Source organism: Centruroides vittatus, unplaced genomic scaffold (genome assembly GCF_030686945.1).
Source record: "Centruroides vittatus isolate TY-2023 unplaced genomic scaffold, ASM3068694v2 contig_564, whole genome shotgun sequence".
Classification (NCBI taxonomy): Eukaryota; Metazoa; Arthropoda; class Arachnida; order Scorpiones; family Buthidae; genus Centruroides; species Centruroides vittatus.
This window is the reverse complement of record NW_027122335.1, coordinates 509,276-532,553: the sequence shown is the minus strand read 5'-3', so window position 1 is coordinate 532,553 and position 23,278 is coordinate 509,276. Positions and strand designations below refer to the sequence as shown.

Genomic DNA, 23,278 nt, shown 5'->3' with positions numbered 1-23,278 from the left:
TATTAATCGTGTTATCAAATATTTTTAGTCATTTGATTAGAAACATCGTCGGATCTCAATTCTGCCTCTCTGGTTTTGATTTCTAATGAACTTCGAGGTAAAAGACCTCAAACAAATTTAATTCGATTCAGCAAACAAAAGAGTCTACAAATAAAATATTATTTGCTATTTTCTTAGACTAACAATTATAATGTTGTAAAGATATTGTGTTTTGTACTAGAAGAAAATTACTTATACAATCAAACCTGGATTTAGCACCATTCTCTTAAATATCCAGTGAATACTTGTGAAAGGATCGTCTCCAAAAATATCAAATGCAGTATCTGTAAATTACTAAATGTACGGTTTTTCATTGCAAACGTTATTTTCTTATCATTAATTCATGTAAATTTCATACTATCAAAGTCAAATTTGCATTAAAATTTCATTACTGTATTCACATTGAAGCTTTTTAATTTAATACCACAATAGATTTAATGCCAAGTTTCGAGGCAAAGAAATATTGGTGCTGAATCGAAGTTTGATTTATCTATTTTCGTTAAATAAGTCTTATATATATATATAATATATATAAGATTTATTTAACAATTTATTTTTAAGAGATATAAATTGAATAGAATTTATTTATGGAGGACTCAACCCATCACAGACAGGCGAGAATAGATGTAGGCCTATATATATATATATATATATATAGCTAACTTATATATGATCTCACTTGTCTATGATGGGTTGAGCCCTTCATAAATTCTATTCAACGAGCTCTATTCTTTGCTGTTGAAAATAAATCTTCATAGCTTTGAAAGTGGGTTGCAGTTTTTCACCTTTTCCTCGTATAACTTGTATTAAATATCTTTTAATTAAAATTCTAATTCAGCGATATTTTAGTATATATTATTCGAGCTCTCTTAATTTCAATGAACTCCATTTATTAAAGATACAAATTGACAAATAATTTTTTTATTTGTATTTGTGTACAATAAAAAATGCAATTTGTTGAAGTAATTATATATTCATTTATAAATATATATATTTCAACTCTTGAGCACGTTACATCGAAGTTTACAATTGCTCAGTAGCTAGATAATATTATGTTTTAATGGAAAAATGCCATCACCGAATTTTTAATATAAATTTTTAAATTTTATCCCTGAAATCCTGGTCGTCTTGGCGGTGGAATCCTTGGAGGTGGAGGTTGAAATGGTCGATCAGCTTTTGCTGCTTCCGCTCTTACTATATCTTGATCTGTTAAGAATAATGCATTTGGGTCTCCAATTCTTTCATTCAGATAGAAAAATTCTGGTGCTCTTTCGCAAAGGACCGCATCTTCTGGGAATGCACATGTTTGAGTTAATTGGTCGAATATTGTTTGATTTCCACAAATAAAACTCCACTGACGAGTTCTCGGCTCTTTCCCTTCTTCGAATGATGTATGGCAAACGTGGAAAATCTGACAATGATTTCTACATCGGCAAAATAACCATCTTTATCGCAAAAGAAATTTGTTCTGATCGATCCAATTAATAAATGTGCACCGTCAGGGAGTTCGTACGCTTGCCTTTTTCTCTAAAATCAAAGTTACTAATTATTAAAAATGTTTACTTTTAATATAAGAACTTTTACATTAAACATTTTTAGATATTAAAATAAGAAATTCACAAGTTAAAATAATTTTGGAGTCTGAAAATTTTTGAATGAATAATCATTCAATCATGAATTCATTGAAAATAAAAATTATTCTATGAAATAAATACTAATCAACACTCACCCTTAGCTTTGTTGTCAAAGCTAAACTGACAGCAACTAAAAACATTAAAAAATGTATATATATAATACTTAATTAATTTTTTTCTATAATTAGGAATTATATATAAAAATTAAAAATTTTAAGATTTAAAAACGTTATAAAGAAATTAAGACTTTAAAGCAATTTTTAAAGTATTTAACTTACTTAACAATAACAAAAGCACTTTCATGTTTTCAGTCTACAATAAAAATTCAAAATAAAAGTTATGTATTAATTAGATTAAGTATTAAAATTAACTAAAATAAAAAAAAATAATTAAATTAAAGATTTTCTAATTAGCGTATATTTAAATTTTAAAAATTATTTTTATATTCTTAGTTTCATTACTAAATTATTATATATACAATTATTAAACATTAGCGTTAAAATTATTAAAATAAATTTAACTTTTTTTAAATGAAAAATTAAACAGAATTTTTATTTAAAATGCTTAAAATTATATTATAATATTTTATTTTTGTTAAATGAATTTTAGATATTGATTTATAAAAACGTATAGAAAATGAATAAATTAACTTATATCTATAGAATTTAAACTGTGTGAATTAAATAAAAATTTAATTTAAAAATATTATATCTTTAAAAAACTATTTTTACTAGTCGAAAAACTGGATGTACTATTAAAGAAAAATGTAAGAAGTTTTTAAAAAGCGAATAGGTTTGTATGCTTCAAACTTAGAAGTGGTAGGCTTTATATATTTAAATATTCTTTTACTTACCAAATTTTGTCCACTTTTCATGCAACTTGGGAAGCTAAATACATTTTTATAGCCGGAGAAAGGATTTCCATAAAGCACCGAAGGGCCAATCAGGTAAGTGGAAGAGTAAATGGGTCATGAGGAAGATACTGAAGAGATGGTATGACACCTTCTTGTCATTTCATGCGCGTATCAGGACAGCAGGTGCTAAAATAAAAAAGGGTTCGATTATATATATTTTTTGATTAATATATATTTTTATAATGTGCTGTTTCTATTTATTTATTTACAAAACGTACAGTTAATTAATCGGATTAATTTAAAGTTTTTAAATATTAAGAAGACTTAGAATAAAATTTATTATTCTTGTAGAGAAGACCAATAATTCCCTATTAAAAGTTGTTTCTACGAAGAATTATTTTATATATATTTATTATTTACACAAATTTGATTAATAGTAGAAAGCATTTAAATGTTATAATTTTTTCCTTTTTTCCATTTTTTATTTTTTTATATTAATTTAAAGGCTATTTTATTTTAAAATCCATACTTATTTTATGGATTCGGTAAGCTTTCAAATCCCATTTGCAGATTAGCTACGAATTAAGCATTTGGTTGCAAAACCTAATTACGCGTTAATAATAAATTTAAAACAGAAAAAAACGAAAGCAAAATTATGCTAAACTTTCGAAAATCGTAGCGACTTCACCCGGAAATCGTATAATTGGATGACTTTCCCTTCACCCTATGAGTTCACAGGACTCGTGACCCATATTCGTACTCTTTATGATAAAAGCACCACCCCAAATTTAAAAAGAGCAGCAAGAATGTGACACAAATCGAATAAATTATGACTAAAGTGCAATATGGAAGTTTCTTTTTATGTCGTATTTTTTACAATCAACGAATTTCTAAAAAGGAAGGAAGAATGAAAAGAGTCGATACAAAATCTTAAGATTTAAAAACGTAACACCGCATCAATTCTACATTTCCCCCCCTCCCTGAAACAAAATTTTTGAATAATTATTAATTTTATGATTCAGATCAACAATAGGACTTTATCATTTTCCTGTTTCTTCCAAAATTTTAAACTTATTCAGTTCATTATTTAAAATATTCCTATTTATAAATACATTTTTATGTTTATTTAACCCCATTATTTGTTTTTTTAACCTCCTTTACATGTTTTGCTAATTTCGTAATTTTATAATTATAATTATTTTATAATCATCTTTATTTCTAATGATTCGTCTCTTGAACTAGAAAGAATCTAAATATCTGAACTAAAGAATCTAAATATCGCCGCTATGCAACAAAGAGACGTACAGTTGTGGCTTCCTTGCATGGCAAGAATTATGTAAATTACCTTTTTTACCTTGCCTGTAATTGTATATATAACTGGTATTCATAAAAATGTAAATTAATTTTCTCCACCGTCTAAACGTCATACAGAAAAATTAATTTATATTTGCGTGAAATGTGTTTTACTCGATTTTAAAAATGGCGCCTTGGACCGCTTTTTTTCTTGTTTTTATAACTAGAAATATTACTTTAATCCTTAAATCGTTATTAAGTAGGTTAATATTACTGAACAAATTTCTTCCTCTTCCATTTTGAGCGAGCATGCACTGTAAATAAAGCTACTACTAACATTTGTCAACGTTATCAGATGAAAATACAGGTCTACTATATAATATATTAACTTCTATATTTATTATTATTAACATTGTATTTGTTTAAAAGTATTTTAATACAGAAGCTCAGAAATTAAACATATGATATTTTTAATTTTACACGATACAGTATTTAATATTTTATACAAACACAAAAAGTGATGATTTGTTTTTAATTAAATATGCTTTTATATACCGATATCGCGACTTAATCAAAATTTGTTTTTGAAAATAAGCTTACTGTTAAGCTATTTTTTAGATTGAATGTTTCAATAGAGAGGTGTGTTTTAGTCAGTAACAGAAACACAAATTCTCATTGGTTATTTATTAGCTTATTTAAGGGTTATTTTTCTAACCTTTATTCCTTGATAAAGCAGAGCGAGATGTTTTGTCTATTATCTTACTTAGGTTTATTGTTTCTATTATCTTTATTCATTTGGGTTATCGCATTTGCAGATAGATAATGAAATGAAAATAAAAAGTTGTGATGACTTTTCAATAGGCGTTTTTCTCTTTTTATTAATAATTTAAATATTTAATTAAATTTAATTCTGTAAAAATAATAAAAAGGTTTAATCGCATTATTTTCTTGCGGTTTCTTGCAAATAAAATTTATCTTTCTTGCTTTTAACATTAGAAACTAGGTATAATTGAAAATTTAAAGCTTAGATCTTCAATAGATTCAGAGAATAATAGGCCTACATAATGTACAGTACATAGAGGTACAGTGCATACGTACAGTACATACATAAAAACAAAAGATAGACAAAGAACAAAAACCATTTTTAAAAAATTAATGTTTTATTTATGTTTTTATTCATTTTAATTACTTTATAATGTAAAAGTAAATGATAACTTAATAATAAAATTTAATTTACTTAACTCAAACGAGGACAACTGTAATTATGCTTACTCCTTAATGATGAACAATGCCTTGTCACAATCTATTGCTAAAGACCAAATCTCTATATTAAACTCAACTTATCACCAATGGTATTTGAATACGTTACATATTCCATCTCAATCGTGCATTGCTATGACTACTACCAACCTAAATGTAAAGCGTACGTTACTCCAGATGCGGCTTAATTATAGTTCAATATTAATAGACAACGTATACATTGATTTCGCTAGGGAGTGTTATTGGTGTAAATCTCGGCCTTTTTCTCTATATCATATTCTCACAGTGTGCTTAGCCATCGAAGATGCTCAACATAAATTTCAAATAAGGGAAATCTTTGTATCTACTCACGAACGAAATTTTAGATCCAGTCTTGACAATTTATCGAAAATTAGTATGTTTAAGATCTACAATTTTTTCGTCCATATTACTAAAATGTTGAAAAATTAATTATAAGTATTGTGTAACTCTAGTTGTTTATGTAAAAAAAAGATGTTCAAGTTGAAACCAACGTGATAAACGTTCAGAGATTTTTTTATATATTAATGTCTTATGTAACTAATCTTCAGCATATTAAAAATTAAATTGTAATATTAAATACTAGTTCCCCCTGTAACAAGGTAACCTTATTACAATAAAGTGATTATTATTATTATTATTATTATTATAAAATTTAATCAATTTTCGCTTATTAATTTGATATGTAAAAACTTTTTTAATTTAAAAAACACCCTGAAAATAAATAAAAAAAAATAAATTATAATTATTCGAATTTTATTATTAATAAGTTTTATCAATTATAATAAAGTTTATTTAATTTCACATTAAATTGAAGTTAAATAAGGAAACAAAAAATATGAGAAGTTAAATATAAATCCTACAATTTTTAATTTAATTTAAAATATATTAATTTTTAAAAAGAAACGAAATTGCAATAATTAAATTTTAATTAATTTTAAGTATAATTTTCAATTTTAACTCTTTTTTAAAGATACGTAAGCTACACTTAAATTTTTATTTAAGTGTAGGCTATCTCAGGTGTTTCAGGCTTAAATTTTATAGATTAATCCTATAACAATTCGTAGAATATTTAATTAAAATGTTTTTTTTTTCTTTTGTTTTCCTAAGAACAAAATGCATATTTATTATTGTTTAATTCTTGTATAAATTAAGTCGTCTTTATGAAAGCAAGATGCGTAGATGTGATATGAAGTTTACAAATGATAATTTCATATGCAGAAATATACATGATTCCAATAAGAATCAACTAATTTTCCATAGAACACCTACGCATCTGTATAACATAAACAAAGGTTAAAATGTTGAAATTTGATCATTTGCATAAAACTGCGAAAATCAAGATCGAAATCGTTATTTGTTTAATTAAATCTGCACCTTTTCATTTCTACGATGATATAAATGTAATTCGCTGTAATTCATGGGATTTTAATGAAGTTTATAACGCTATAATTTTCATTGAATATCTAAATTAAATATGATAATATTATTTCCTAAGAATATTCGTGAGTCCTTTTTTGTCAAGATAACTAGTTTCATGATTGATGATCTCAGCAGGTGAAGAGAAAAATGAAATATAGTAAAAAATTAATTTTTTATCTTTGGCATAAATATATTTCACATTATATATATATATATATATATATAGACAATTCTTTTATATATTTACCATCTTATATTAGTTATTTAAATATTATTTGATTGATAAATAGTTGGGTGATGTTGGTGATTCATCGGTGATAATTTAAAAAAAAAAATGATTTAGAATTTATTTTGGAAATACTTAATAGCTTAGGGTCTGGCGTTATGAGTCTATAGCTCAGGATCTCACATGCTATGTGGTCCTAAGCTATAGACGTTAGTATTTATGGGGTTGGGTTCCTCAGAGGTAAGAGAAGCTTAATTTTTCTTCATTCTGATTATAGTTTTTAGATCATCCTCCCAGACTATCCAGAGCAAAATCTTAGTTAAGCCACTTTTCACATGTTTTATTATTTGATGAAAGGGAAGAGCTTGTTATATGTTATAGCTTAAAAATGTCTAAGTCTAGCTCTGTAGAGAATATATAAGTTTTTAATTATTATTCTTTTATAAAAGTTACATTGTATAATATAAATATTTTATAAAAGTTATATTGCTCATGTTTATTTTTAAAAGATAATTTATATTTTCAAATTTAACATAGGCTATTAATCATTTATGACAATGCTTCAGTTAATTTCTATTCTACATAAAAAGTTATAAATCAAGTTTCTTTGGATGACCTAACAATTCAATATGCAGTTACATATAATTTGACTCCGATTATACTTTTTTGTTTTTAATCGTTTGATTAATAGATTTTTGTCTGTTATCACAGACAAAAATCTATTAATCAAAAGTGAAAAATATTTTTATCGGTATTCAAAGATTGATAAGATGAAAACCTAGAGTTAATGGCCCCCTTTTTTTATTAATAATGACGATAAAATTAGAATTTATACTATCGAAAATGATTCTATTTAAGATAGGTGTTTTAGAAATTGGACTCTGATTTTTTCTGTGTTTTCCAGACATTTTTACTGTAAAAAGTATGAAATTTCTTGGAAAAAATCGGATATTTTTCATATTTATGGTTTTCTTAATTGAATTTTTTGAAAAGTTACACAAATTTTAAAAATAATTTTCAACGTGGAAATAAATTTTTTTACAACGGCAACGTGAAATAAAGAGAAAAATTGCAAATTAAATTAGTAATATCAGGCTATCTTGTGAAAAAAATAAGCAAAACATGTTTTGATAAAATGCATTAATTATCAATTTATGATTTCAGATGATATTGATAATTAGTTTAAACAGATCAAAAAATAAAATTGTTTATCAAATAATTAATTTTTTAGAAAGATTCAACCTGTTTTATGATCATTTAAATATCGAACTTCAGCGTACACAAAGAAAAGTTCTTAAATCTATTCTTATTATTCACATGTTAAGTGTGGCCAACCCCTGGCCTTCCGAACCTTTGTAATCCGAACAACTCCCATTCTAAACTAAAATAACTGTATTCCTGTATCTCACGTGTAAACATAGGTCACGTGTTGTAAGCATTGCTACTCATTCTTTCTGTGACCCTGTTTGACTTAACAATTCTAACCTCTATTTGCTGCTGTAAAGTATCTTACAATAGTAAAAAAAAATGGCCTCTAAACGTTATTATTATTATTATACCTCGTTAATCCGAACTTTTCATTAATCCAAAATATCACAAGTTTCAATTAGTTCGGATTAGCGCGGCCGCTTTAAATTATTAAACATAGTCTAATTTAATTCATAAATTGTCAAACATAGGCTGTAGAAATTAAATTCTGAATACTGTATTTTCAAAATAAGTTAATTTTAAGTAGATTATTAGTCGAGTTTTGATTTAAACAGGCCGTCAAAGTAAGGGAATAGTCTAATTATGGTTTTAAAAAATGATTGCAAGATAGCATTATAGGAAGTGTGTTACTAATTCATCTAAATCTGACATTTTTTAGGGTGCATCAATCCTTTTCCATTTTATCGCTCAACCCAAATTTTATTTTAAAACCTTAAAAAATAAAAATAATAATAATGTCGTATTGCAAGTTTATAGCGAGCTTTTAAAAATGAATTTCTTTAATTCGAAAATATTTTTCTTGGAAAAAGACTACGAAATAAGGTCAGTATTATCTTTTAACTTATCCTGGTTAAGCATGGCATCATAGATTGACGAATAAGTTAATGTGACGTCATTTACAGATAATTTTCTCTGCACGGTGTGATCGTACCACCGAACACGTGGGTATGTAAACCTTATCGAACAGCTGATGATGTCAAAGATCGTTCATTAATTGATTAAATATCACTGAAACATTAACGAAATGTATTTAATCTATTTAACGTTTGTTAGGTAAATTTTTTTTTGAGTTTTCAAAAACAAAAACGATTAATTATATCCAGGATTTTTATTAATAAATTTTAACAAATTGTTCTTTTAACTGTATAAAAACTTATATATAATATTGTAAAGTTATATACAGGATATAGGCTTATTATTTTTTTTTTCGTATAAAGATTTATATATTAAAAAGTTGAAAATCAACTTGCAGTGATTTTCGTATATGCTACAGCATATGTAGAATGTCCAGGGCAATGTAACCAGATGTTTTATTACATCATTTTTAGTTTGTGAAATTTTTTGAAAACATTGTTTATCATTGAGAACTGTGCATTTAGAATATGACGACGAAATTAGGATAAATATATGCTGCATTACGATATCAAATATCATACATTTAATTTACTTTATCAATCGCTTTATTCAATTAAAAATTTTCTCAAATGTTCTATGTTGATATGGTTTTTATCAACATTTTTGCGTCATAGCAGCGTTATAAATGTAAAAAAAAAATAAGATTACTCGTTTGATATTTGCCACGAATTTCTGGCTAAGAAAACTTTCTCATAAGTTAATAAGTTTTTCTATTTTTCTGTTAGTTTATTCGCTTGTCAACAGAAATGTTAACATGTTAATGTATGTTATGGCTGACACGTTTTGCTGGCTTTGACTGACTTGCTGCTAATACAGTGTAAGTGGAAGCGACTAGATGAAAGTGTTTATTAACCTGCGAGCGAGTTATAAACATATATATCAGTCTGCGTGATGAATATTTAACAAAAATAATGTATTTGTAACCTTGTTAATTTGTTAATTTATTATTTAAAATAAATTTTAATTGGCAATAAAATTATTTATTTAGTTTCTAGAATTTTTATAGAGTATAATAATATAATAATGTAAAAATTATATTTTAATTATAAAGATTAAAAAGCCTAATTAAAAGTAAAACATGAAGCTAAATAATCCAAGTGTATATTCTAGTAAGTTAATACTGTACAGTTAATACTGTACTTATATATTTATAAATACATAGGATAGCATTATTTCTGATTTAGTTTTAAAAAAATTTTCGACTGTAGAATGTATAGATAATAAATAATAAAATATTAATAGACTTATTTTATGCAAAATTTTATTATTAGCATATAAAAGGAAAATACAGTATAATTGTTCGTTTAAAATCTGAAGATAATTTTGTCACTTTCCCTTTATAGTGATTGTGATCTTTGATCTAGAATAACTTATATGTCATAAGACCATCGCGTTTTCCTTAAAATTGAATATATACTATCAAACCACGTTCTTCTTCTATACTAAAATAGGCTTCTATATTATTAATTTCTAGGTTTTAAAATGCTTAACAGATAACCTTTCGCAAATGTTCATCTTTAGGAAACTCGTTAGAGAAGGTCGTGCAATGAGGTCGCTGCGCTTTCGAAAATATGATTTTAATAATTTTCTAGCTTTAATCATTCGTATTGAAACAATATCAATAATAAAGTTTCAATTAAATAAATAAATATCATTTTAAATATGAAAATTACGGAGAAATTAATTTATAATCCTCATCTAAAATTTTCTATACATATAATCTATAGTCATTTTATTTGTAAATGAGTTAAGATCAGAATACTTAATTATAAATTGATTTAGACACAAATGTTCTGATACCAGTTTTTAATGTTAGTGATAGGACCTATTAAAAAACTCTTTACATAAGAAACTTATAACTGAGTTAATAACAAAAGCTGATGTAATTCTTCTTAAAATTGATTAATATGTAGGCTATGTCATTTATGATATAGGCCTATTTTTCCAATATTTAGAAAAAAGCAATTGAAAATTATCTACCAGTTAATAATAATAATAATAATATCATAATTGCTCTTTAAATACTGAATAAATAGCCTATATATATTTCAATTACTCGGCTTTTTTTTCAATGAGAAAGAAAGGAACCTTTCTTTGGCTTCTACTCCTTTGAAATATATCTGATTATAAAAGTAAATTGATCAATTGGATTATATAAAACATGGAATCAATCACTCTTGAAAAATGTGATTCTTGATATACAGTATTATTTGATTTTTTACTTTTTTGCTCTTAAAGTAATAAGCGCGATCACATGTTTGATATGAAAAACAGTAAATTTTCTCTGATTACGGCTTTCATATACATCATTCGTATTTAATTTGAAGGATATTTTTAGAGAAAATTTGCCAAATAACAAGAGAAACCTGGATTAGATATAAGATCAATAAATATCGTGTATAAAATAAATTATATCATTAATGAATCGTAATTTGTTAAAATTATGACAAAGTAAAGCATGGTTTAGTAAAACAGACTTATTAATTAAAAACTATGCTTCATTTTACATTTTATAATATCTTCTTAATCAAAAGCAGAAATAATTAATATAAGATACAGGATAATTTCGAATTCGAACAAAATATACATCAGAAAAACTACCAGTTAATTCGTATGTGTTTTAAACACTTTATTTTATTTTATCAGAATGTTTACAGAGAAGAATTTCAAAAAACAATGGATTTCCCAGAAATCTCATCATCATTTTAATTGTAACGACTTATTTTATTAAAATACTCATACATTACTACAATAAAACGTTTACCAGGAACTGAACACCGTGATATTAGAACATTTCCATTTATAAGGAATAAACGACAATGAACAGTTGAGTTGTAACAGGAAAATTTTGTTTATTAAGAAAAATTTACTAGCCAGACATAAAAAAAAATTAAATCAATATTTTTCTACAAAATATTCTTTTTAATTTTGTAGTTGTAACTTGCAGTTTGTTCAGAAAAACGTTTCTGAATAAGAAACCCTCACAGTTTCTCATTACTTAAGACTTCGAACTTGAATATTAATTAGACAACGAAGGACGTAACTACACTGTTAGATTAACCTAATGAAGTAATTTTAAATAAAATACCACCGAAAACCTTCGTGAAGCAACCGTGGTAAAGCGCGGCGTTATACAGTATTTTCTGTAAGATTATGTTTCTGCAAATACATTTTTAAACAATATGGCGCTTAAATACAAAATTTTATATAATAAAAAAAAGTAATAAATAAATAAAAATTGCAGCCCAATAAATAAAAAATTCAATTTATTAGGCTACAATTTAAAAAAAATTATAGACTTATAAGTTTCCACTATTGTCCGTCCATCAGTCTGTCTTTTCTTAATCTCGAAAACGGAGTTAGATAGGTGAACATTGAGACCAGATACGGAAAGCTTAGGGACGGGAGGCCCGATTAACTGTATATGAACTTCCGATGCAAACAGGAAGTCACGTTTTTTCAATTCAAAACTCCCCCCCCCCGAAAGCAGTTAATACTACATAGATACAGGCACGACTTTATTGTTAAAGGAAAAGTATGATGTATAGAGGTAAGTCACTACTAATTTGAGATGGAGAGGGTGTATTTTAAATTAAATAAATTAAAAATATGATTAAAAATTGCAACCCGGCATTGTGATGATGTCACAATAAATAATTGCTCGTATTTATAAATTTTCCATTACGGTTGTAAAACGGGTCTTCTATATAATAATAAAATAATTGAAACTAAACTAATTTAGTAATTATATTATTAAGCTTTTAAGTTATCTTTTAGTTGCATTTATTCTTATTAAAAATAAAATAACGCTCGTAACCCCGAAGAAAATTTTTTTCTTTTAATTTTACAGGAAAATATTATTGTCATAATAAATAAAAATCCAAAATGTATTAATAGTTTTTTTTATAAACTTAAACAAACAATAATTAATTAATCTTTTACTAAACAATGTAATCAGCTAAAATCTAAAAGCTTTATAAAAGTTTTTATATTATAACGCTTAATAAGTTGAAATCTGAATTAAGATTTTTACTGTTTTAGTTGAGATGAGAGGATAATGTTTTTTTATTAAAATTCAAAATACATTAATTAAAACTATGGAATTTCATTTTCAAAGTATTCTCTCAATGTAATTCTAAAAATTGTTTTTCTTCTCGAATACTAATTGAATTTTGTGAAAATAAAGGATATCTAAAGCCCGATTACGACGTGGTCTTCTGGGATTTCAATAATGTTTGTGGTACAGACATTTATTGAGAATATAGCGCGCTTTTCATCAAACGTTTTCATGAAAATCGGAGATGAAAAACCTCGAACGACTTACGAGTAAGTTTTGCGGAACCTTTCACCCAGGAGCGCATGTTTCGGTGGCATCGTGTCTTACTCCTATTTGTGAGATTGCTGATTCGTGCCTTGATGAGTTTGGTAACCTTTAAATATATTCATTTTAAGGATAATTTTCGTGTCTGAACTTTATTTTTTAAACGCAAGAAGTTTCTCTGCAGAAGGTAAACATTTTGTTTTTGGCATTGCGTGCTGATTATTCGCAGCGTGCTGTTAAATATCTGCTAAATAAGTTGTTGTCAGGAACAAGCTTTTATTTAAAAAAGAAAAAAGTTGAAAATCTTTTATAGCTTTTCTCCCAGGAAAATATTACTTTTTTCAGTTCGGATCACTTGATAAAATCGTCCTTGTTGAAAACCACTCAACTACTAGTCGCGTCATCTTTTTAAATATTTTCATATTAATTTTGCAAATAAAATTATTATTAATTCAATAAAAAATTTTATTGAAGGCTTTATAATTATCATTTAACATTGTTTTATAAGAAGGCGCTATCAATGGAAATTCAGACATAGTGATCCTATGACAAATTGCAAGATTCAAAAAACAAGATGTTGAAAATATTTTGATCTTTGTCTTAAACAATTATGATTTACAATTACGATTATTTGCTATTTGCTTACAAGTAACATTACTAGACATAGTAACTTTGCTAATTTTATTTTTATTATAATAATAAAAATAATGATGATAGACAAATTGGCTAAAAATAAAATTAATCCAGCAAGCAGAACAAGCAGAATTAAATAAATAACAACAGAAATTACCGACGCATCTTCCTTCGATATATATTTTTCGATATGTTTAAACGTTTTATATATTTTTATATATTTATATAAAAATATATGAAAATATTTTTACACCACTGGCATTTCAGATATAAAAGCAAATGGTTTTAGTAAAAGAACAATAAGATGAATTAAAGGGCTAGAACCAAGGGTTCCAGAATATCGATGGTATTGGAATATCGTAGAAACTTGGATAATAATCTGTAAACTAAAAAAATGTTGAAAAATAGAACTAAGAATAGAGCTTTTTTGAAAGCTTATTCATATTCGTAGATAAAGCTTTCATTTGAAAAAGTGCTGATAAATCTTTTCCTTTGTTTTTGTGGCACAGAATTTGTATTTCTGTCGCTACTTGAAGGCTATTGTACAGTATAACAATAAGAAAATAACATAGCCTTAATAAACTAACTGTAATTAAAGACGAACCTACAAAGTTAAAAGATAAGACTATGTGTACAGGAATGAATATTGAGTGTTCTCGAACAAGACTGGTGAACATATAACATGTACTGTACACCCAAAGTGACACACTTAAACAATTAAGTACTCTGGTACGCAACATGTAATATGATTATATTTATTTATGTTTGCTGTGTGTGTATGTGTAGTGTGTGTGTTGTTTGTCCTTCATGCATTACCATACCATTTATCCGATTGCCATGAAACTTTGGGAAGTTGTTTAATACACTCCCACAAAGGTTTCTGGCATATGTGAAGACCACCATTTCCCCCCTTTCAAAAATATATTTATATATGGATTAAGGCTTTTATGTCCAACAGATGGCGCTAACTTCCGACGACCTAAGTTTGCTTCTCTGTGAGGCATTGTTTTTCTGTGAGAACGGACTAAACCAGATCATTTTCTATCTATCTATATAAATAAAATATAACGTTCGTTTGTTCCTACCGATTCCTTTGAAATTTTGACACTACGTTGCATTCGAATACGCACGTGTTTTTATATAATACACATGTCGAAATTCCCCCACTGGGGGGAGAGGGACAGGATTAACGCTTACTGTGAAGAACTCTGCTTCTATTTATACTATTTTGCATGCGTTTTTTGCGTTTTTAATTGCGTTTTAATAGGTTACGTCAACAGAATATATACTAAAAAGAGATTTTTCGATATTTCCTTGCGGGGGAGAGGGACAGGATTAAGGCTTACTGTGAAGAACTCGGCTTTTATTATACTATTTTAGACGTGTGTTTGATTGCGTTTTAATAGGGTACGTCAACAGAATATACACTAAAAAGGGATTTTTCGATATTCCCTTGCGAGGGAGAGGGACAGGATTAAGGCTTACTGTGAAGAACTCGGCTTTTATTATACTATTTTACATGCGGTTTTTTGCGTTTTTAATTGCGTTTTAATAGGTGACGTCAACAGAATATACACTAAAAAAGGGATTTTTCGATATTCCCCAGCGGGGAAAAGTACAGAATTAAGGCTTACCGTGAAGAACTCGGCTTCTATTTATACTATTTTACATGCGGTTTTTTGCGTTTTTAATTGCGTTTTAATAGGTGACGTCTACAGAATATACACTAAAAAAGGGATTTTTCGATATTCCCCAGCGAGGAAAGGGACAGGATTAAGGCTTACCCTGAAGAACTCGGCTTCTATTTATACTATTTTACATGCGGTTTTTTGCGTTTTTTAATTGCGTTTTAATAGGTGACGTCAACAGAATATACACTAAAAAAGGGATTTTTCGATATTCTCCAGCGGGGAAAGGGACAGGATTAAGGCTTACCGTGAAGAACTCGGCTTCTATTTATACTATTTTACATGCGGTTTTTTGCGTTTTTAGTTGCGTTTTAATAGGTGACAAAGTTAAAAGATAAGACTATGTGTACAGGAATGAATATTGAGTGTTCTCGAACAAGACTGGTGAACATATAACATGTACTGTACACCCAAAGTGACACACTTAAACAATTAAGTACTCTGGTACGCAACATGTAATATGATTATATTTATTTATTTTTCGCTGTTTTTTCCATAATACTAATTAGTAATTATAATTTTTTTATTATAACTCTTTAATTAATATGAAACAAAAGTTAAAAAAGATCATTCCGATAAATTAAATAACATAAATGGCATGAAAAGTATATGAATTTTTTTCAATTTATATCAATACTGTTAAGTTTTTTAATGCTGCTTTTATATTCAGTGTAGTTTATGATAATTGGGCTGCAATTTGAAAAATTGAAGACCTATAAATTCCCAATGTCATCTGTCCGTTGTCTGTCTTTCCTGATCCTGAAGTTAGATCGATGAAATCCGAGACCAGATATGAAAATTTTAGGAGCTGTAGGCCCCGATTAATTATATATGAGGTTGGGGAAAAAGAAATCCATTATTTTGTTGCTAGATGGCTGTAGTGATATATATCTCGTAAAGTATTGATCAAACAAGTTCAGACTTGTGCTCACTGGAAAAGTGACATTTTATACTAAAAAAAATTCTGTTACAGTTTTTTGATTGGTCGATTTAGTTGTGAGTTATAAGGTGTAAAAGATGGAAGTTACCAAAGAGAAAATTTGGTATGTTTTACAATTTTGCTTTGATAAAGGCGAAAATGCAATCCAGGCGGCTGAAATTGTGAATGATGTTTATGGTCCCGATACTGTCACAGCCAATTATGCACAATTTTAGTTTCGTCGATTCTATTCTGGTAATTTCGATGTTAAAGATGCACCTCGCATAGGTAGGCCCGTCATTAAAAATGTCAATAGAATCATGGAAATGATTGAAATGGGCAAGCATGTTAGCAGTTGTAGCATCACCCAGGAGCTAAAGATTGACCACAAAACAGTTTTAAACTATCTGCTTAAAGCTGGATTCAAAAAGAAGCTTGATGTTTGGGTGCCACACGAATTGACGCAAAAAACATGATGGATCGAATTTTCATCTGCAAAGCCTTGGCCAAATGGAACAAAATCGACCCATTTCTTAAATGGATGGTGACTGGGGATGAGAAATGAGTCACATATGACAATATTGTGTGAAAACGAGCGTGGTCAAAGCGCAGTGAAGCGGCTCAAAATGGTGGCCAAACCAGGAATAATGGCCAGGAAGGATTTGCTGTGCATTTGGTGGGACTGTAAAGGAATCATCTACTATGAGCTGCTTCCATATGGTCAAACATTAAATTCGGACCTCTACTGTCAACAATTAAACCATTGGAAGCTAGCAATTGATCAGAAGCGGCCAGAATTGGCCAACAGGAGAAGTGTTGTTTTTCATCAGGACAACGCCACGTCACACACGTCTATAGGGACTTGCCAGAAACTCTGGGAGCTTAGTTGGGAAGTTTTGATGCATCCACCTTATAGTGCGGACCTGGCACCAAGCAATTACCATCTTTTTTTATCATTGCAAAACTTCCTTAGTGATAAAAAATTGGCGTCAAGAGAAGATCACGAAAATCGCTTAGTTGAGTTTTTTGCCAATAGGGACCAGGGCTTCTATGAGAGAGGCATTATGAAGTTACCTTTAAAATGTCAACAAATTATAAAACAAAACGGTGCATATTTGACCTAAATCGGACAATCCGAACCACGTTAAATAAAGTCTTAAAATAAACATAAAAATAATGGATTTCTTTTTCCCCAACCTAATTATATATGAACGTCTGATACAAACCGGAAGTCACGTTATTTCAATTTAAAACTTTCCCTTAAAAGATGACCGGAATTACTCTATTCTTAAAGGAAAAGTATAATGTACAGGGGTAGGGCACTATTAGTAATTTGAGGTAAAGATCATATATTTTAAATTAAATAAATTAAAAATATGATTAAAAATTTCAACCCGGCATTGTGACGATGTCACAATGCCGGGTTGAAATGCTGGAAAATTGTCAAATTTTTGCCAAAATTTTACAATTACAAGATTTTAATTTAGTATTTATTTTTCCTTGAGTATGATTTATGTAGTTTACTAGCTTTATATGTTGGGTATTAATTAATTACAACTTCAAAACATAGAGATTATTTTGATTGCAGATAAACATCGTATCTTTATTTTATATTTAAGAAGAATTACTCGACAAGGAGAACAGCGAAGTTCGTTCTGTATGTCTAACTTCAATTAAATAAGTAGCAAATAGCAATACGAACGTGTTGAGGATTTGGAGTGGTGAGAATTCGTTCACTAAATAATCTCATTGAACGTGTTTTTAACACTTAATATTCTTGTTTGTGTTGTTACTCGCACAACTTGAGACTAAGTATTATGAATGCAGTCTAGTAGTAAATGTACAATATAAAGTCTACATTTACTAAGTCTAATTACCACCAGTATCACTGATTTCCAAGCTATAGTCTTGACAATAAGTACAGTACAGTCGTGCACAGGGAGATAAAAAAAATCAGGTGTGAAATGGTTTCTTTCAGCTGTATGGCACAACATAAACGCACACAAAATACTTAAATTTTGTAATATGATTTTGATTAACATTAACAAATTCACGTGCATTTCATAAACCTTAAAATATTTTTCAAATGTTTTCATTATAGCGAGTATTTGGATCTATGTGCGGAAAAAATTGGAAATCTGAAATATACAATTAAAATAAATAATGAATATTTCTATATTAATGCATAATTCGTTTTATTAAGAATATGTGATTTAAATGTTTAGCTTACTTTTTCACAGAACTCGATATTAAATCATTAAATAGTGTTACGATTTTATTTTCTGGTTATAAGATTTTATATTTCTCTTGGAATTATACCAAATGTTTTTAAATCCGAATAGCATAATTTGATAAATCCTGACTAAGCATTTTCATTAATGATTGATTGATAAGCACATCACGTCTACATGACCGGCAACAATTTTGTCTTTTAAGGACAGGCCTGATCCTGACATGGCCATCTTAATGAGGTTGACCATAAAGGATGAGGGAAGAAAAAAACGCTCCGGTTCATTATGGTCATGGAAAATCTGAATTGGATTCAAAACTGGATCCCCATGCCATAAACTGGCACGTGGCTATATGACCACTAAATATTGTTATTTACCTCAAGATATAATATCAATATATACAGTAAGTAAACAGCATAAGCAATACATCTGTTATATAGAATTTTTTCATATTTTTTTTCACTACTGTTGATAATTTATATTTTCAAAATCAGCCGTTTTTTCATCTTGTGGACGTTTACTTTTTGTTACATATTTTTTTTAACCTTAGTATACAATGATAAGATGATATAAACATATATTTTACTTACTATAAATTGATAATTTATATTTAAAATAGCAAAACTTTAACAATTTTTATGGGATGCTGTGTCCAGGATCCAGTCGATTAACTGTATTCATTTGTCTGGTGAAAAAAGTAATAAGTTGTTCCTCCCAGAAATAAAGACAAGAAATCAAGTGCTTTTTGCATGGTGTGAAAAACAATCATATGCAAAGAGGGACTAAATGACAGCAAAATGTTAAAAATGAGTAATGAAATCAACCCAGACTGTGGTATGGACTGCAATGAACTAAATTAATGCATTAAATGTAGTTTATCATCAAATGCACAAAAATATCTCCTCTTAAAAATAATGTACACATTCAATGCTTTGCATTTTCATAGTGTTTTAATGTTTATTTTTCCTTTCGTATTCTTTTTATATTTTTTGAATTCTTGTGCTAAATATGCCATATATAGGCTATACGTAAACCATTATATAATAGAAATGAATAGTTCCAAAAAGTAAGCCGAGTTATTTCATTTACATTCTTCGGTCACTGAATGCCCCCACGTTTCCAGTTAAGTAAAATGTTTTCACATGACTACTAAATAAGAGTTTTAAACAAAATAAAATTTGCAATCCACGTAATAAAAATATCGACTTTATCTGAAGAAGTATTGCTTATATCATTACTTAACTATTGTAAAATTTTAGAAAATATGTATAGCTTATATGTGATAACAGAATAAAAACGTATAAACTCCGTTCTAGAAATTAACGAAGGACAAACGGAGGGACAGACAACAGTGGGAATGTCTGCAATCTGAAAATTGCAGCTAAACATAGACATTTAAGATATGAAAAACTATAGTAACCTGTTTTATATTGTTCATAGACAACGATTTCTAATGATCCAAGAGATGTGTAATGAGATCTACTGTAGTATTGTATATCATAGATACATTTCTTTTCTAAATTCCTTCTTTATCTCTTATCATTTCTTGTAATAAAGAAGAAAAATCATGGAAATCTTCGAGAATTCGTTTCAATTTCGATACTTGTACCAACTTTTTAGATGAAACAAGTTAGATAAATAAAATTCCATAGGCTGGAAAAAATGTTATTTTTCAGTCTTTATGAATAAATTGTAATAAACTATATTTGTGTGCATTATTTCTGATTTTTTCTAAACTTGATTTAATAAAAAATTTTTAAAACTTCTTGTCCTGTGGACACTAAAAGCGCCTTTTTAGCAAGCTTATTATGGGTTCGGCCGAGTCCATAAGGGAGCGGCCGAATGATGAGGGACGGGCCCAACATATCCGGACGGACCACTTCGAAACTCGGGACCAACCCGGGGTTTTTCGATCCATCAGGGTTCTATCCCGAATCCCCACAGCGGTAAGCTGCCACGTTAACCGCTCGGCCATTCGGCCATAAAGAAATTATTATAAGTTCAGTCTATTCACGAAATTTACGAAAATTAGCAATTGTAATATGAAGGTAAATATGACACTAAATAAAGCATTTTACTTATAAACGTTTTCTTAGCTGTAATATAGTATCATCAAAGAAGAAATAGTTTATTAAAAACAAAGTTGAAATAATCGCAATAATTTATAAACCGCATTTATTTTATATGTAGAATTTATACTTAAAAATGTAAAAAATTAAAATGAATTTAGAAAAAATGTTTATATTATTTAATAAACTTCGATAATTTGGTTAATTATATTATGAAAATCAATTATATTTGTATGCCGTGATGACAAATAGCCGTTTCCAATATCGTTTCCAGATTGTTTCCTTTTCTCTATTGTTTCCAAGCCGAAACAATAGAGAAAAGGAAAACAATCTGGAAGAACAGAGGGAAGGAAACGTGATAAACTTTGAAAAAAAAAGAAAAAAAGATGTAGATTAATACACAGGGAAAAATACTGCTGAAATGCTTATACTTTAAATCTTATAATTAAAAAATTTTTTTTCTAATTTTTTCACTATCTTGAGGTTACAACACGAAGTATTCAGTTTACTTTGATATTTAACAATAAATATTCACAACGTATAGCGCAAATCTTTTGAGAGTATAAGATCAGTTCGTTCTCACAATGCTCAAAATTTCAGAAATGTAAACCATATATTGTAAGATGGTTATTTTAAAACGAAAACTAACACGAATATAAGAAATTCCGAACTTAATGCGTTTCTAAAGTTTGTATGAAAGTCAAATGCCCTAAAGTCAAAGAATAGAGTTGCATGTTATGAAGGAAGTTCCATTCCAAGAGAGATTTTAAAAAAAAATAATAATAAATTTCTTATTGTGGGAGAGAGGTTTTTGATTTTTACAGTGAATATGATACAATGTGCAAAACAATATTTATTTACTTCGCAACAGGAAAGAAATAACTTGTTTTTACAGTTTTTTAGAAAATATTATTTGTAAATCAGATTTCACAGTATGATTTTAATGATTTCAGATAAGTGAAAAGTCATAATTTGAGTGTTGAACAGGTGTTTTTAAACAAGTTTTATAATAACCTCGTACTTTTGGGATAACTCCAATAAAATAATTGCTACTCCAAGCTGAATTAGGCTAATTTTTCCAATATTAAAATTATCAGCAAAATAAGAAACACTTTCGAATATACAAATCGTCTAATAATTTTTGACAGGATAGGATAATATAAGCTATAACTGATGAGGTAAGGCAACGCGATATTTGGATCATTTGCCAAAGGATTAGCCATTTCCTTGGATATCGCCCAAGTTATTTCTATAGCAGATTGCTTTCTTTGAGGATTTTCTGTGAAAACTAGTTTCACAGGCACCAGCAAGTTCGTTGGTGTTTGTGGTTTTATTCACTAGGCTACCAGTGAATAAGTGTTATTCAGTGTTATTCACAACTACCAGTGTTTGTGGTTTTATTCCTTTGGCTAGTAGAACAAGGTTTTAATCATCTCAAAATTTAAAAATTTATCTATTAATCAAACAGTCTCTCAAAGGCATGTCTTTAAATTTAAATTTTATATTAATAGAAACATTACTGTAAAAGTTATATTGAAATATTTTTTAAACTATTATTCGATTAGAGTAAGCCTATTTGAAATAGACCTGCTCTAAAATAAACATAATCTAATTAAAATAATATTTATTCATTTTAACTTATTAATTTGAATATAATATTATAAATTGAAATAAAAAGCTGGCTTATTTTTCTCTATTTAAGCATTTTACTAAATTAGAAATCATTAAAGCAAATATAAATATAATACATTAAAATGAATATATAAGTATTTGTTACCTACAAATGTCAAAAAAACATCCAAATGGGGAAAATAAAAAACTGATAATCAGTTTCCTATATAAATCTTAGAACTCAGATTAAAGTTCAAAAGGAAATCCTTTTTTCTGGGTAAGGTTTGAATTAATATTCTATAACTATATAAGGAAAATATAGTTAAAGAGAAACTTTTAAATGAAAAGTGAATTTTAATTGATAATTATATATTTATAATATAGGAAAATCAAAATACTTTTCAGGAATTAAGATTTTTTTTCTACAATTTTATATATAATAATAAAGAAGTGTTACTTTTTTGATTATGAGACAATCCAAATTTACCAGTAATTCCACCATTCAATTGCTTTATAACTTTAGAAAAATTACTCGTGATCAACTTTTAAAATTATTTATTTGTTTCACATTTAATTTAATAAATAAAAATATAAATACGACTTTTTCACACAGGTAAACACTTCGCTTTAGTCCTTCTTTTTCGCCGTTACACCATCAGCAATTCTTAAAATTCACAAAGTTACATTAAATTGACATATAATATTCATGCATTAACAATAATTATATCAATGCCAATTAGTAAGCATTTATTCATCTCAATATCCAATTCCAATTTTAATCAGCTCAATATCCAATATTTATATTGGATGTGTTGGATATTGAACTTCAATTAACTTAAACAACTCAAAAATTAATTAAAATATAAATTTGTTTATACTTGCACAATCTACTTTAGTTTTCAATAACTCTAATTGTTAAGGAAATAATTATACAAAT

At 27.7% G+C, this 23,278-nt stretch overlaps 1 protein-coding gene across 5 annotated transcripts; it reads right to left on the bottom strand.

Moving 5' to 3' along the window:
• Nucleotides 1-1,344: 1,344 nt before the first annotated feature.
• LOC136978921 (uncharacterized) lies at nucleotides 1,345-22,526 on the bottom strand. Of its 5 annotated transcripts, none has more exons than XM_067274754.1 (5): nucleotides 22,512-22,526; nucleotides 2,527-2,712; nucleotides 1,952-1,985; nucleotides 1,769-1,803; nucleotides 1,345-1,566 (listed from the first exon to the last, which is right to left on the bottom strand). In XM_067274754.1, the coding sequence occupies exons 2-5, from the start codon at nucleotides 2,545-2,547 to the stop codon at nucleotides 1,351-1,353; spliced, it is 306 nt and encodes a 101-aa protein (XP_067130855.1). In that variant the 5' UTR covers nucleotides 2,548-2,712; nucleotides 22,512-22,526; the 3' UTR covers nucleotides 1,345-1,350. The 5 variants fall into 5 exon arrangements, with proteins under 5 accessions (XP_067130855.1, XP_067130860.1, XP_067130861.1 ...); XM_067274759.1 differs by lacking the exon at nucleotides 22,512-22,526 and adding an exon at nucleotides 10,958-10,968; XM_067274760.1 differs by lacking the exon at nucleotides 22,512-22,526 and adding an exon at nucleotides 7,988-8,029.
• Nucleotides 22,527-23,278: the final 752 nt, after the last annotated feature.

Coding starts and splice junctions, on each gene's coding strand:
- LOC136978921 (XM_067274754.1), bottom strand. CDS start 2,547: ATGAAAAGTGGACAAAATTTG. Junction 1,986..2,526: donor TGAAAAGTGGACAAAATTTG/GTAAGTAAAAGA, acceptor TTTTTATTGTAG/ACTGAAAACATGAAAGTGCT. Junction 1,804..1,951: donor AGTGCTTTTGTTATTGTTAA/GTAAGTTAAATA, acceptor TAATGTTTTTAG/TTGCTGTCAGTTTAGCTTTG.